Genomic DNA, 17,391 nt, shown 5'->3' on the forward strand with positions numbered 1-17,391 from the left:
AGAAACATATGTAACCGATTGATGTACTATTAGCAACTACCTCTTGAGTTATACATAGCTGTGCATTTCTTTTTGTTTGTATATACATAATTTTATTTTATTTCTTTTTATTTTTATTTTTTGATGACCTCAACTTTAGATCTCTGTTATACTGAGGTGTTGTGCAAGACGTTCCCTAATGTTGCCACAGACTTCCTGGTCTTCCTTCCCAGTTTTAATGAGTTTTTCTTTTACCGCAAAAGTTTTTTTTTTGTTTACAGCAAAAGGCTACCTCATAAACGCTGTTCCTCCACAAACTCCTTACCTCCTCCCAAGTCCTCTACCTCCTCCATGCAGTTTTTTTTTCTTAGTTAAAATGCCACTTGTCGCACTAGAGTCACACAGCATTTTCGGCAAATCAGCCCTAGCGGCACATCACTTGTGACTCCAAATATATTATCCTACAATCAAAGCCCTTTTCTTGACGCCTTTACACATGTCGTCAGATTGGGCATTTTGTCTCACGCATCCAGGGTGAAGTTTTTCTGCCAGATCTGTGTGCAAACAGCCAGAGAGTTTACCTCAGTTTGTTGGACTGGCTATAGAGGTGTTTAATAGCAAAATATATTTCACTGTCTCTGTAAAAACCCCATCAACTGTTGTTTTTTTGTTTGGTTGTATTTCGTCATAACCATTTTGGAAACCACTTGATGATTGTTTTAAGAAGGAAAAGGATTGTACTCAAAGAAAGGAGTGCCTAGTTTTCTTTTTGTGTACGTTTGACCTAAAACCAAATACCGGTAGATAACATCTTATTTTGGGGCTTCATAGCAGTGAGGTCATGGCTTTGGTTAGCCATTTTTACAGCCCAATCAGAAGTTGTGTGTTATCATGTCCTTTTTGCAAATTGCTTTTGTGGTATAGAGCGGCGGGTAACAGTTAAGATAAAAATTTGTAGATTTTTTTTTTTGGTAATGGTGAAATTTCATTAATGACAAGGAAAAAATGTTTGTTTTCTATACCTAACCCTTGAGGGTTTAAGACTGATGTTTCAAATAACTGCAGTATTATAGTTCATACTCATCTGAGGGAATCACTATGTTGCAGTGGGCCTACATAGTTATTATCAAAATGCATAACCCTGGAATAATATTGTGATATTATTGTTGTTATTAGCTTTGTGTTTTCTTCCAATCAATGTAACTACTGATTATTCTCTTGTGTACTGTTCAGTATTTGACACAGCCAACAAACCCTTTTCTATGAGAGGCAAATCTTGCTGTGGTAGTAATAATCAAATGGCTGTTTGAAGGTTTGTCAAGGCTGCATCGAGAAAAACAATTTGTTAAGTGGTATAATAAACCCTCTTCCATTTTAAATCACATGAACATTTAAACAAAAGCAAGAAAGGCTTCCATGCAATCATCAAAAACACTAGACAGTTAGTACCTGGAAGGTGCTTAGTTTGAGTAACATGGTTTTATCAGATGCAGTTTTATACCACAGAGGAAAGTGAAAACCAAAATAAAGAAATTTCGTAATAAATCTGACAGATCCCATTATAATTTGAATGTAAATCCATCTCAAAGTTGCCCAAGTGTGCCCCACAGTGGCGGAAGTAAATAACACAAATGTCACATGAGCAGCATGTGTCCTTAATGGCTTGTACAGAAGGCTAATATGGTGATAACAAAGATTGACATGTTAAATAAGGATTCTGGGAGCTAAAGGAAAAATTGTTGCCTTAAATCTTTATGGTTACATTTTTTTTTTTGCCTTAAGTCAAAACAACTCTGCGGAGACTTCAGTTCGAGTAGCCTATAGTAAAAATTGGACTGCTTTACTGTGAAAACTGAATCTCAAAGTTTTGTTTATCATTCTTGAGAATCCCTAATTTGCTGAGAGCTGTCTAGCTTACTCAATGAAAGAATAACAAGATCATGTTTGTCCCTTCAATATCTAGTTGTAGCTAGCAAAAAACCCCCAATCTTCCTAGCCCAGGGTTAGAGCCAAAGGCTAACTGGGAGTGGCCATGCACAGACTAAAATGTGCCTACCCCTCTGTCCACTCTGCAAAATTCATAGTGAAACCAGTTAGGTTCCACACACTATTTTGTGTATGGAGCTGCCCTAGAAAAGACTATTTCTTAAAATGCTTAACATCTGCTTTCAGCTTTAAGGTACTATACTTTCAAACTAACCCAAATGACTTTTACAGGGGTTTATTAGCTTTTTCCCTTCTTTATTGGAATGTGAAGTTAGAAATTACACAATTTGGAGATTTAATGGCACCTTGCTGCTAATTCAGAACAGAATAGGCCAAGCTAATTCAGTATAATCGAAGAAAAAGTAAAGAGTGATGATATGATAAAATGACTTAAAAGAGACCTCCTTTTACTCACATGGCTCTAAGATCGATCTGAAAACCAAGAAGTTTATAGCCTAAACTGCTCCATTAAATCCATACAGCCTAGGCTGCAAGGTGAATTATTATTAATAATGCATCAGAAATCACTGAAGAAATATTGGATGTATGCCATGATCCTAGGCAGGGAAACCTCAGCAGAAACCTCGGTTCTCATATGGTGATTCTCGTATGGAGGTTACTGATGACAGAATGAAGTTCACATACCTCATGCTGCCTTTGAAGGCTGCTCTGTGCTTTGCCTTGACAGGAGAAACAATGTGCTGTAGGGGAAGATATCATTAATAATGATTTTTTTTTACTGAACTGTATCATGTCATACTGACAGATTGAACCACTCAAGGACCTATGAATTCAACCAAGGCAGTTTAATGTAGTTGTACTGATAGCTAATGTAACATTACACAAATCTGTTTGTGCTTTTTCATTTTACATCATGGCCAGGGGAGTCTTCTGTGCTCTTTTCTCTGGAGCACCTAGAGAGCCGTGCACTGATAGCTTTTGAATGGGGAAAAAAACATTTTATGCGCATATCACTCATTATTGTAGCCCCAATATACTGTAAGTGTACTGCCTTTTTTTATTTTTATTTCTGTGAATCTTGGATTGGATTTTTAAATATGTCTTAAATGTTTCACTTGATTTGAAAATAAACGTATTATATTGGCATTAAAATATGTATAATTTTTACTTGATACTGTGGTGATTTAATGTTTGAATATTCTTATATGTAAAATCCACACTTACACAGTGAATGAGCTGTGGCTTAGCAAAAAGGTAAGTTTAACAAAACAATTGACAAAAACTTCCATTACAAACTAGATAAAATTACAACCCATTATATTTCATACAGGACACTTGTGTTTGTCATACACATACTTTAAAAATATATAAAATATTTAAATATTCTAATGTAATTATGTTTTCAATTATTTTATGCAAAAAGCAGGCTTTGCCTCACAGCTCCACCACATCTTTACAAAATCCAGCTGTTTTTCACGCACAGAGAGCTCAGCACCAGGGATATACTAATTGGGTAACTGAGCTACAAACATGGAAAACACAGCCATTTCATTAAGTACACCTGTTTAACTGCTCGGTAATGCAAACATCCAATCAGCCAGTCACATGGCAGCGCCTCAGTGCTTTTAGGCATGTAGACATGGTCAAGATGACCTGCTGAAGTTCAAACTTTTGAATGGCATCACATCAGAATGGGGATGAATGTAGATTTAAGTATTTCAGAAAGTGTTGATTCTATTGAGAGTTTTCCACACAACCATCCCCAGGGCTTACAGAGAATGGTCTGACAAAGAGAAAATATCCAGTGAATGTCAGTTCTCTGGGTGAAAATGTCATGTTGATGCCCGATTATGACACAGTAGCTCAAAAATCACTCATTACAACATGTTGAACCTTGTAGCAGATGGGCTACAGCGGTAGAGGAGCACACCAGGTGCTTGTCCTGTCAGTTAGAAACAGGAAACAGACGCTCACTAAAATTAGACAATAGAAGATTAGAAAAACATTTCCTGGACTGATGGGCCTCAATTTCCACTGCGATAATTAGATGATAGGCCAAACTTTAGGTGTAGACAACATAAAAGTAGTGATACATCCTATCTTGTAAACCAGCCAGTGGTGTAATGGTGTGGGGGATACTTTTTGGGGCTCTTAGTACAACCTGAATATTGTTTAAACACCATAACCTACATACATATATAACCTAAATGTACCTAAATCTTCTGATAGCTACTACCAGTTGGATAACGTGCCATTTCAGAAAGCTCAAATGACCTCAGACTAGTTTCCTGAACATGATATAAAGAACTTAAATGGCCTCCAGAGGCACCAGTTGGTCCAGTAGAGCTGGTGATGTGGGGGATTCACAACATGAATGTTCAGCCAACAAATCTATAGCAACTGTGTGATGCTGTCATGTCAACATGGATAAAAATAAATAAATAAGGAGTGTTTTCAGCACCTTGTTGGACCTATGGTATGAAGATTTAACATTTAATACCTAATGGTGTACCTAATGAAGTGGTTGATGATAGTATATTTGGCTAGGCTGATAAGTAAACCCACGTGAAGGTAACAGCTGTGTTCAAAAGAAAAAACAAGGACAGAACAGAATCTGCTACTTTTAAAGCCTGATCCAAATTAAGTATCGCATATCAGGATACCTCTGATTGTACTTCCCTGACTTTGATCTTTGTATGTTAAAGGAAAATTTTCAACCGGATATGTATTAAACAGCAAATGTAATATTATTAAGATCAAGTCAACCGTCAGCTAGCTTACTGAGTGAACTGGTAGCTTCTCAATCCCAACTAGTAGTTCGTGCTTCGGGAAAATCTCTGTAGACTTTAAACATTGGTTCTAAAATAATTACTAGAAAAATGTATTTAATTTTGAAAGCTTTATGACATTTTCACTGCTTGCCTTTGCCACAGTCCCTCAGTCCTCTCCACGCTGTCTCACTTCTCTCTCTCTCTCTCCACCTTAGTGTTTGTGTTTCTTCTCCGCTGTCTGTGTGTGGTTGGATTTTACCTGTGTTCAGGGGCGGGACTCATTCAGGCTTCACGCGCCCGGAAGTGATCCACGCACTTGTTCCTGATAAGCTCGTTACCACCTCTTCTTAAGGTAGTGCTTCAGTCTTCTTTGAAATGTTGAATTAACTTGGTTAGTAAAGTCTGGCTGCTTGATTTCATGTGAATTATTTACCCAGTGTTTCCATCTGCACAGTATTCCCAAGTGTATTGTTCGTTTGGTGTGTGGTGAGCTGAAACTTGAGTTTTTTCGAGAATATTTTATATCTGTGGAGTTCCCTGCCTTCTCGAACTTCCTTAACAGCGGCTTTGTGTTTGGATTCTGACTGTCTGCAAATACACCTGTTGAACTTTTTAAGTCAGAGTCCTGCATTGTTTCTACAGTCATGCAGGACCGGATGGCTGTTGTCTACATCGGCTCACTCTCATACCCGATACCGATGCGTTGCAAGTCACGTGTTTTTATGTTGTATGGTGTGACGATTCATGTGCTTTTGTGCTGAGGTGTTTTTTTTTCCTCGGTTCTCAAACTGCTCTTCTGTCAGGAGCTCAGTCTGGGTAGAGTTTTTTTTTCTCCTCCTCTCCCCTCATGTATTGTGTATTTCATTGTTTCTCTTACCATCCTACCTCTCTCTGACCTGTCTTCCAAAAGGGGGTCTTTGTGTAATGTATGTATGGTCCGAAGGGGTCCCGTTTCGCTGCAGGTAACATGTACGTGTAACGTTGCAAGTGAAAATTAAAGGCATAATCAATCAATCAATCATTGGTTTGCGTCCATCCTGCCAATTTTAAACCAGACCAAATACATTAGTTGAACTTTAGATGAGATGGGTGAATGCTAGAGAAAATGAGTGACAACATAAAAGATATAAGCAGCCACACTGCTGAATACTATGTAGCTAAACATAATCCAGGGTAAGCTGGTCTCCAGTAAGGTTATAGAGCAATAAAAAGTGGTTATGTGGCCAAAGCATTTTAAAAGTAAACGAACTTTCTGTATCTCCATAAGTTGATTAATGAAATACAGTGAGTGTGTTATAATGTGTATGTCTCCAACAATTCTGAAAACCATTTAGGTCTTTTTAATGCAGGATGATGAAATGAATAAATGCCCACGATCTACAAATCAGAGGTTAGCTGCTTTTGGATTGTTTTGTAAATTGAAAATCTTAGGTTTGGGATTAAAAAGCTGGATGGATGACAGTATGTCATGGCTATTATGTCTTAAGTTTTCACAATAGAATAGAATAGAGACAGCAGTAATGTGTTGTGTTTAAAGGGGCCTCAAATGTATGCCACAAGAATAACAAGAAGCTTAGCCTGTATTGGCTGCTGGCAAAAATATCATAGGATGAACTGAGTCCAAAAATAAAACACAAAACCAAATTCTAATTAACACAATTGACACAGAGCACACAATGGAAGCATAATACATTTCTTGACAATGGACAATGGGAAGATGAGACCATATAAACGCTGAGAGCTGACTGAGGAATAAAAACAGAAAGGGTGTGGTACACAAAGCCACAAAACAGACGGAGACAATCACAGAGGCAGGACGTAAAAACTGAAACCAAAAACTGAATCTGAACCAAAGCTCAAATAAAAGCCAAGAATCGAAAACTTAAACACAGGAATAGTAAAGCAATCCAAACAGGCAACAAAGCTTCAATAAAAACTGAACAGTAACCAAATAATACCACAAGAACTAAGGTTTAACATTACTGGAGTGAGCATAAAATCAAAATAGGAATCCAAACTTGAGATGCAAACCAAAGATTTCAAGTGTTAGATCAATAGAAACCAAAGGGAACCCTGGGGACTGTGACCAACAATGCACAATAGATAGACTGGCTATCCATTTAGAGGAGGGGAATAGAAAATAAGATGACATGCTCAATAACTAGCTAGATATTCTACAGTTATAGCACATGATACAGTAAAGAGGAGAAATTAATAATTCACAACAAGGTTTGGGGTGGACCAGAGGTTAACACTGTTATCTCACAGCAAGAAGATCCTGGGGTTGAATCCACTGGGCTGCAACCAAGCATTTGCAGCAATGAGTCTTTTACATCGCTGTAGAGGAATTTTGGCACACTCTTCTTTGCGGAATTGTTTTAAGTCAGCCACATTACAGGGTTTCTCAACATGAATGGCCTGTTCAAGGTCTTGTGAAAGCAACAGGATTCAGAGGTCGACTTTTGTGTTTTGGATCGTTGTCCTGCTCCATAACCTGAGTCTGCTTGAGCTTCAGGATACAAACATTTTCTCTCAGGATTTTCTGGTAGAGGACAGAATTCATGGTTCCATCAATTACTGCAAGTCGTCCAGGGTCCCGATTGAGCAAAGCAGCTCCAGACCGTCACATTACCTCCACCATGTTTAACTGCAGTTTATAATAGTGTGATACTTTTACATGAACTCAAACCTTCCAAAAAGTTAAACTTTTGTCTCCTCAGTCCTCAGAATATTTCCCCCCAAATCTTGTGGAAATGAGCCTTTGTGTTGGTTTTGGTCAGCATGGTTTTCTCCTTAGAGATCTCCCTTCGATGCTATTTTTGCCTAGTCTTCCTTACTGTTAACTCATGAACATGGTCCTTCGCTAAGGAAAGGGAGGTCTGCAGTTCTTTAGATGTCGTTCTGAGTTCTTTTGTGACCATCTGGCTGAGTCGTTGATGTGCTCTTGGAGTGATTTTAGGTGTGACTAATGAAATTGAAATAAGCTTTTCAAAAGAATGTGTTAATCACAGTTAACTCGTGATATAACAAAAAACAAAAATTGAAATGTAAAAACTGCATTATATATTTAATTTGGTTATAATGATGTCAAATAGTCAAACAATCAAGAAATCAGGAAGAGTGCAAATGCCTTTTCACAGCACTCTAGGTTAGTCTAACTGATGGGTTTAAATGGTTGTCTTGTGTTAGCCTGGTGACCTGTCCAGTGTATACTGTGCATCTCACCTTATAATCGTTGGGATAGGCTCCAGCCCTAGAGTGATCCTGAACTGTATATATGGACAATGGATTGTCTGGAAATAATTATTAATAATAAATATAATAATGATAATAAAATTAACAGGAGTTGAGGACAATTAATTGGTAGTGAAAGAACATATTATATGCACCTCTTAAAAGTGAGTTCCTGCACTGCCTGTGTGCTCTTACAAGCTTTTCCCCCCCATCCACTTTCTTACTTCCTAAAATTTTTGACCTTGAATAAAGTCACTCGTTTATAGTTCTTCCGTTATCTGACAGGAGAAACATTTAAGAGCCATAAATCACAGATTGCACAAGGCACTGAAAGTGAGGGTCAGTGATGACAAAGTTTTATGTGAAAGAAAATGAGTTTCTTTATTCTACCAGTTCACCTAGGTCTCCACAAGGGGGCAACCCAGTGCTGCTGTATCCTTGTTCCCCCTCAGGCCTGAAGGACAGCCAAAGCAGATTAATCACCTCAACACATCTGACTCACCAAAGAGACTGGTGTTTCTTCACAGCCCTCTCTCTATTCTGCTGCTCTTCTTTAATGGTCTCGCGCCTTGCTTTTTTATAACCATCCGTCTCATTCGCTTTCTCTCTACTAAGCACATCCAGGCTTGAGGGGGTCCATTAAATGAATTGTCTTTGTTTACAGTTTCTCTTTGTTACCACCATCATTTTCCTACACAGCTCCCCTTTTTCAAACACTATCTCTAGAGATGGCTTTGTCAAGGTCAGCTATTTTTATGGCGTGCAGTACTGGAGGTATCACGGCAAGGCGATGATAAGACGAAGAAGAAGCCAGGGGAGCAAGGATGGAGCGAACCAAAGGATAAATACTGCTGGGCCTTTGCTGCAGACACTATAGCGAATGTTTTCAGGATGTCAGATGCAGTATGCAGGTCGAAGAGAGGAGAAGAGTACATATCTTGTCTGTCTTTCTCTCTATTCCTCATTCTTAAACTGGATGTTGACCTTTGTAGTACTGCCTCCAGGCTGTATGCTTTAACCTTTCCAGTTAGATAGAGGGGGCTACTACATTGGGAATACAAGATAAATCACAACTGCTGTCTGTTAATGCAACAGACAACAATACACACTTGCACGCAGGCACTGTTGAAACCTTTGTCCCTTCTCACAAAGTCCTCCTTGTCCCCACACACACACACACACACACACACACACACACACACACACACACACACACACACACACACACACACACACACACACACACACACACACACACACCACACACAGCTGGTAATTCCTCCATGAAGATGTTCACAGCATCAGTGCTCTGGACTATTACATCTACAAGCACACCCTAAATTATTCATCCTTTATTAAAATGCACTATGAGTAATGATAGCTATGAGTGTGTTTTTTGGGTATTCTTTTTACTGAGTAAAACACAGGGGTCATTAGAAGTCATTTCTGGTCAATTTTGTATGATCAACCATGCTCCAGAGAAAGACAAAAAATAGAAAAGAAAAAAAAATCCCATTTACTTTCTGTGCATTGGGAATTCATGTTGAAAGAGATCAAAGGGGACAGACAAAGAGATGAGAGAATCGACATCTTCTCGTCTCCATTTGGCTCCCTATGAGAGGAGGAAAATTACTTTAAAGCCGCTGCCTTGATGAAAGAAAAAGACGTTATGCCTGATGTATTCCTCCAGAGGTGGAATCAACAGTATGAATTACTCAAAGGCAGAGAAAAAGAGGGGGGAGTTGGGGGGACATTTGTCTGAGAGAACCTAATGGGGGATTTTGGAGAGGAATGAAAGTACTATTTGACAGCAGCGAACAAAACATGATTCCCCCGTCAGGAGATGTGACTGGTTCAACACTCGACACTGTTATTTCCGGGTGCGTGCATAAAAATGCAGCAGATGTCATCAGATAGAGAGCTCATTTTCAGTATCAATCTAGGGATTTTATCAGACCGAGCGCCATCAACGCATCCATCTCAAAGTGTGATTTGGTGGTACATTCAGCCACAGCTCCCCTCTGCCCCCACACCACATTCCCCAACCCCACCTTCCCCCCCCCCCCCCCCCCCCCGTTTTTTCCTGTAGAAGAGGTCACGAAGAGGAAGTAACCTCCAAACGTCCCATTAGTTTCTCTCACCCTTTCTCGAGCAGGCAACCAGCACTGTCATTTTTCTGACAGAGCTGTCAAAGCATCTAGCCCACCATCCCAGTTACAGATAAAGCAAATAGAAATGAAAACATTGTCAGGGAAAAGACTCATGGGGTAACAGAGATGCCAGGAGCAGGGTGAATCACTTAGCAAGCTGTGCTCCTCCATTCTGCAGCTGCCACCCACCGCAACACATCTGCCACTGGGAAAAAAACACTCAGATAGAAAACCGCATCCAAACGAATTGCTACATGACACAAAAGATCACTTCTTTAAATTGAAATTCATTTGGAGTCAAAACGGGGTTCATCCCCCCAGGGCGCACGTGTGTGACTGCAGAAACCCACACATAGGTGGCAAAAGTGGAGGCTACATACAAACACACACTTTCTCACAAAGAAAATACACTTTTTTTTTTAAGGCAAGAGCATTCTTTGTGTGAGGCTAGTGGGTCTTCCAGCTCACTGCCCAGGTGCTGTCTCTGGGCAGACACATGCCACTGGCTGGTCTTAATGCACATCAAATATCACTTTTCTACCAACAACGCCTGCCCAACTCTAGCTGCTGCAATTCCCCTTTTATTGCATTCCCCAGGATTTCATATTGTACATGCTGAACTCCACAGAAAGGAGTCAAAGCTCATTTCTAGACCTGAAATGGAATCATTCACTGCAGACCAAATATTGCAACAAAAATTGCCACTAGCTTTGTTGATATGAGTCACATGGTAACAAATCATTAAATTACTTACACAGATGGAGAACGAGGGATGATTTGACATCGGAGGAAAGGGAAATAAAACGATGTGAAATGATTGATCTTTTGGGGGTATTTTTTCACATGAGAGCAGCATTAAACGTTGATTCATTTTTACTTTAAACATTCGCACAAAGACCCTATTGTTGGAGCTTTGTGAGGCAGACGCAGCGGCACTTGGAGCTCAGTGTAAACATGTTTAGCACTTTCACCAACATTTTATCTTCACTCATAAGCACTCAACACAAAGTACAGCCAAGACTCACGAGGATGCTTTTAGTTTTGCAGGTATTTGGTCTTTAAAGTAGGTCAGAGCTCTACCCAGTAGTGTGGAGAAATGAAAAGTAAAGTATATACAAAAGTCTGGAGTGAAGCATAAATGTGGTGCCAAATATTATGGAAATCCATGGAACATGCACTCACCAGACACTTGATCAGTTAACCCAACTAGTACCATGTTGATTCCCCTTTTGTTTTCAGAACTGCTTTAATACAGATTCTACAAGGTGCTGGAAATTTTCCTCAGATATTTTGGGCAGTATTGATGTGTTAGCATCACACAGTTGCAACAGATTTGTCGACTGCACATCAATGATGCAAATCTCCTGTTCCACCGCATCCCAAAGGTGCTTTGCTGGCTTGAGATCTGGTGACTGTCGATGGCATTTGAGTACAGCGAACTGATTGTCAAACCAGTTTAAGATTATTTGAGCTCTGGGACATGGTGCATTATCTTGCTGGAAGCAATCATGAGAAAATGGGCACACTGTGGCCATAAAGGGATGGACATGGCCAGCAACAATGCCCAAGTAGACTGTGGTGTTTAAACAATGTTCGGGATATACTAAAGGGACCAAAGTCTGTCTAGAAAATATCTCCCATTAGACCAACAGCAGCCTAAACAATTGATACAAGGCAGAATGGATCGATGCTTTAAGGTTGTTTACTCATCAGACGAGGCAACATTTTTCCAGTCTTCTATTGTCCAATTCTGGTGAATTGTAGCCTAAGTTTCCTGTTCTTAGCTGACAGGATTGGCCCCCAGTGTGGTCTTCGACATTCAGAGATGCATACCTTGATTATAATGAGTGGTTGCCTTTCTATGAAGTCTCGCCATTCCTCTCTGACCAACAAAGCATTTTACACCCACAGAAGTGCCACTCGCTATTTTCTCTTTTTCAGACTGTTCTCCGTAAAACCTAGAGATGGTTATGTGGGAAAATCCCAGTAGATCAGCAGTTTCGAAAATACTCAGCTCATCTGGCACCAACAACCATGTCACATTCAGAGTTACTAAAATCTCATTTCTTCCCTATTCTAATGGTTGATTTGAACTTTAGCAGGTCATCATGAGTATGTGCACATTCCTAAATGTATTAAACTGCTGCCATATGATGGGCTGGTTAGATAGTTGCATTAGCAAGCAGTGACCGGTGAGTGTATATCATAACCACAAATGTTAAACCTGTGGTGGCACTCGAGGAAAAGAAATCATCTGGGAGCCATGATGAGAAGTCCATATTTACAGACGAACCATGTAACAGTTGATGAGATATTTAAATCTGGACCGACTAGGCTGTCTGACAACACTACCACCCCTGGAGCCGCTCTCTAATTAGCTAATAAAACTATGAATGCATTACTACTGCATTACCCTAGTGAAAACTTCTTTAGAAAAATCTCATTTTAACATGATGCAATGCTATTTTTGGCTTGTACCATTGCACACAGTTGCCTAATGCACCCATGCTCAGTGTAAACAATCTATTTAATTATCTCTCTGACAGAGGGCATATTCCGAACATCTTGTTGCCCCACGCCCACCATATCTAATAACTTTACACATACATGTGCTGCTAGTTAAAAAAAAAAAAAGATTTTTAATGATTCCTAATCTGGGATCCTGAATTATTAAAAATCACTTGGAAATGAGGTGAAGAATATTCCCTACCTTAAAAAAACCTTCCTTGGCAGGCTCTGTTAGGTCATAATATCTGCACGACAAACCAAAGTCACATTCAGAAAGCAATTTTCTGTTCACAATGCAATCTTGGCCATTAATTGGCTAATGAACAAGATGTTATTCAAGGATACCTTTCCAATGAGCACTTAGGAAAAGGAGGAAGAGGACTTAATATGATGGAATAAGTGTGACAGACTAAATGGTTCGTGCTGAACGCATTGATGCATGCTCTGACCTTCCCTGTCAATCTGGAGGGCAGACAGGGTGGCCATTTATGTTGTTATGGCAGAGCTCAGGCTGCAGAAACAGTTTTCATCATTACCCCCCCCCCCCCCCCCCCCCCCAAAAAAAAAAAAAAAAAACCCAAAAAAAACCCTTGTCTGAAATCCAGAGCGGCCTCACTGTCCACTGCTGCCTGTGGGAAGGAAATAACAATAAACAATAAAAAACCAGAGTGTGTGCAGTGGAACATTCCTGGGCTATTTTGTTAGACTGTGCAGCCTCCTCATAAGCTGGAGATATTTTAGAAACTAGTAGTGAGAGAAAATTGTAAACAGACAGGCGGATGCAGTAATAGCTGGTGAGCAAGCTGGAAAAATAATTGGTTAAGCCTCCCTACAGTCCTTGCTTTGATTTGATTTGATTACATAAATCAACCCTTTTCATATTTTATATTCAGATGTTTTATAACAATACAAGACATGGCTAGAGACACACTGGGCTAGATGGCATCTGGTTCACTTGGCATATCCTGTTGCTTCCTCATTTGGGTGGAAAATAACTGCAAAGTCTGGAGTAAAGCTAAGAGGCAAATCTACAATTATGACCATTTTTAATGACATTATTTGTAAAACCTTGCATGGATGTCAGATTCCACGAGCACACATCAGTTTCCCACAGCAATGTTCCCAAACTATTCAACCACTTGAGCTCACACTGCTAGATTTAGCCGTGTGTAGAAAAAAAAAAAAGGAAAAAAAATGACAAGCCACACTGGTAGATAGCTGACAAGTTAAAGGAGCATGTCTTCCCTGTCATTTCTCATAAAAGCGTAGATGCGGTTGTTTTAAAGAAGTCATTAAATATAGGGGAGCCACTCGTGTACAACACAGGTGTGTGGGCGTATTTGATTTTTTTTTTTCATTTTTTTGTCTTTGAAATCATCCCTGGAATATCAGATCAGATGATTAACCGAATAGTGTAGGAAGACAGGGGCACTGGTGGAGTAACCTATCAGATATGCTTGTCATTTCACAACACGGAACAGAGTTAACAGACACAGAAGTGTTGTGGGGCCAAATGTGATGTGTCGCTTGGCGAAGAGAACACGCATCTGGAGACAATTAGTGGATAAATGATTCGCTCGGCCCACGAGTTATCCTCGAAAATTGCGCCCCAAGGTTGATCAAGTCCCTTTTAGGCACCGTGAGTGAAGCAACACCTGGCATTTGAGCAGAGGTGAGAGATTTACTATGTAGCACACGAGTGTCTCAAAGCTCTAATTACGCCAACATCAGAATTACTGCAAATGCACAGTTTTATACATTCAAAAGCTGCCCATCAGTGAGGTTCCCCTTTGACTGAGGTCATCTTTGTCTGTTAGCGAGTCCTAAAAGTAATATTTTCTGAAAGCACTGAAAAATATCCAACAGTGCCGTGAGATTACTTCGACCAGTTTCAAAATGCAAATGGACTCATTTCAATATTTTTTTCACCTTCTGGTGCAGGAATATGCATTAATAAATCAAACTTACTGATACCAACATGAAATATTAACAAACCCTTGGAACGAATTGGAAACATGGCCATACTGAGACTGAGAATGTCATTCACGCAGTGTCAGATTATTTATAGAGCAATCAATCAATCAATCAATCAATCAATCAATCAATCAATCAGGCCAACTCAATCAGGTTTGTAGCAGATTTACCAGTATGGATCCATACTGATAAGCTGCAAGGATTCGCAGGGAGGGGGAAAAAAAAAGCTATAGTCAGTGTGAGGTAATTTAGGAACAGTCATTCCACATTATACTGCATGTCTACCAGACAGCAAAGAAAAGTGGAATTTTCAACTGTAAAATGCCTCGGTTAGTGTACACATCCAAGAGATCAATATCAAGCTTGTTTGTTTATGTTAAAGAAATTACTGCAGGGTATTTTTTCCTTTGGCTCTTCAAGATCAATATCTGTGTTACTTTTGGCTGTAAATATTTCCCCTAGTTTTGAAATAATACTTTTAGGACTTGATTCTGGTAAAAGGAAAAACAAAACAAACAAAAATTAAACAACTCATAATAAAAATAACAATTTTGCTGTATATTGGTGCTACACAACCACAGTTATGAACACCTTCTAGACGTAGAGCATTTGCATGTTTTACTACGTCTTTCATGGTGACTCATTATGGTGACTACCCAACTCTCACTGACAGCAGAACGGTTGCATTTTCTGGTTTTATTGTTTCTTACCTGCCAAAATCCACTACATCGTCTCCAGATAGTATATACAGCTGGCCCCGTGAGACTGGCAAGACAAAAGACTGAATCTCTGAAAGATGAGAATGATGAACCCTACACAGCAGAGTTTGAAGCCCCATAGCCACCAGTTGTCAGAGTTTGAGGGCTGAGTTGGTATCTGCTACATATTTTGTCCACAGAAGGGGCTACCATGATACAAAGTACTACAAAACTTTTTGTTCTTGTACAAAAACAAACATTTTTGTAGAAATCCTGCATTTTAAACAACAACTGATACAGAGTGAAAACTGCAGACTGTGCGCAAGGACCGACATGGATAAGGACTCTGACAGTATACATTTCTTGTAGAGGCTTTGAACATAATAATAGGCATGGCAGAAAGTTCTTTACAATGGCAGAACTTTGGCACGAGAAAGGCATTATAGAAGAAAACGATGGATATTTGACAAAGTCGGCATAGATGGTTCTCAAAACTAAATATCACTTTTATACATCAGTTCATAACAAACCATTTGGCACTGACTACTGTTCCCTTTGTTGGTGTAAGATTAGTGTTTGTTCAAATTATCTGAGAGAAACTCAAGCCACCGAGGAGAGGGGACCGATCGGGTCACACACACATGGAGGTAAGACGAAAGGGTATTGACATCAACAGAAAAACTACATCTGGTGTAAGTGTCACAATAGTTTTCCCTTCTGCACAGTTGTCAAGTGTGTCAGATGAGAGTGTGTGTGTGTCAGTGTGTGTCAGTGTGTGTGCATACATTTTTTTTCATTAGTTTTTTTTGTGTGTATGCGTATGTTTAAGTCCACTTCTACTGTGGACTAGTCAAATGTTGTGTCATAAAATTGCTCGGCTCTTCTGTCATTTTACATATATCACCAACCAAACCCGTAAGTAAGTCCTTCGATTACATCTCCCTTCAAAAAGTGAATGTCACAGTGAGGTGACACTGCTCAGGTATCTATATTTCCACAGGAAACATCTGTCTACATAAGCAAGTGGGTTCGAAAGGAATCCTGTTTGTTTCTTTGTATTTTTTTTAAATTTTTGTCCCCCCCCCTGCTAAACTCAGTCTGTAACTAAGCCAGCATTAATTCAACCCTGTCTCCCCACTCGTGGTTTTTACTGAGGGGTGTAGTCCAGGTGTATTCAGTGTTCATGCCATGGTTTCCTTTCCTGGGAGTCTCCTGTCGTTAAACGTGTGCATGTTAATAACCTCCTCTGTCTTAACGATGACAGGTGGCTGAGGCTTTTGTTTGAGACGGCGTTGGCACTTTAGAGACACGCGCAGCTCGTCCATCATGGCACTGCAGAATGATCGCTGCGAGAAGGAAATAGAAAAGAAGAAGGAAAAAAAAAAGTTCAACACATTCTTGAGATATACAGTCATAGTGGATCATTTGTTCTTACTGTCTAAAAGAAAGGGGAAAGTATTTGCATTAGGAGGCGGGCAGAGTGGTTTTGGCACAATGAAACCGCTGGCTTTTAGCCAGGAGACTTGAGCGTAAGCCTGGTGTGGCAAAACGCTGATGACACCAGTGCACATTTTACATGCATTTATTTACATGGGCGACAGAGGTTAGTTAACTTTAAAGTGCAGCTGCAGGTCATTTTAACAGCTTGCACAAATGACCTACAGGGTTGTTTAATGAGGGAGGGCTGGTGATGGTTTTTGTGCCGCGTATTCTCTTTTAACCAGTGTCTTCTTAATGGTGGCATGAGGTCCTTTCTGAGTATCTCCAAGGTATTGTTGTTGTTTTTTATTTTCCACTCATGTTTTTGTAATGGACCTGTCCATTACATTTCAGTATTCTTGGGTAATTGCCACAGTGTCCTTTTGTCACCACCAGGTGGCACCATCACTGGGATATTCTAAATTTAGTGACTTTAATTCTACCAGAATCAGTCGATGTCTACATAAATTCAATTTCACTGCTTTACCATGCGCATCCTCTCACCTTAATATGTTGTGTAACATGAAAATACTTTTTTATATGCTGTACAATATGTTTCCTTTTCTGCCTTTTTCTTACTTGTGGTTCCAAAAGTACAGCAGGAGGTCTGACCTTCAGATGTAAAACCAGCTTCCAGTTTGAGTTCAAAGT

At 39.7% G+C, this 17,391-nt stretch overlaps 1 protein-coding gene across 2 annotated transcripts in view; it reads right to left on the bottom strand.

The window, feature by feature from the left end:
* Window positions 1-13,628: 13,628 nt before the first annotated feature.
* LOC101474374 (glutamate receptor ionotropic, kainate 2) overlaps window positions 13,629-17,391 on the bottom strand; it is a 65,710-nt gene continuing 61,947 nt past the window's right edge. For both annotated transcript variants that reach the window (XM_004568771.3, XM_004568770.3), the window contains exon 16: window positions 13,629-16,607. In XM_004568771.3, coding sequence (XP_004568828.1) covers window positions 16,443-16,607 — 165 coding nt within the window. In that variant the 3' untranslated portion in view covers window positions 13,629-16,442. The remainder of the gene's footprint in view (window positions 16,608-17,391) is intronic.

Source organism: Maylandia zebra, linkage group LG15 (assembly GCF_041146795.1).
Source record: "Maylandia zebra isolate NMK-2024a linkage group LG15, Mzebra_GT3a, whole genome shotgun sequence".
Taxonomy (NCBI): Eukaryota; Metazoa; Chordata; class Actinopteri; order Cichliformes; family Cichlidae; genus Maylandia; species Maylandia zebra.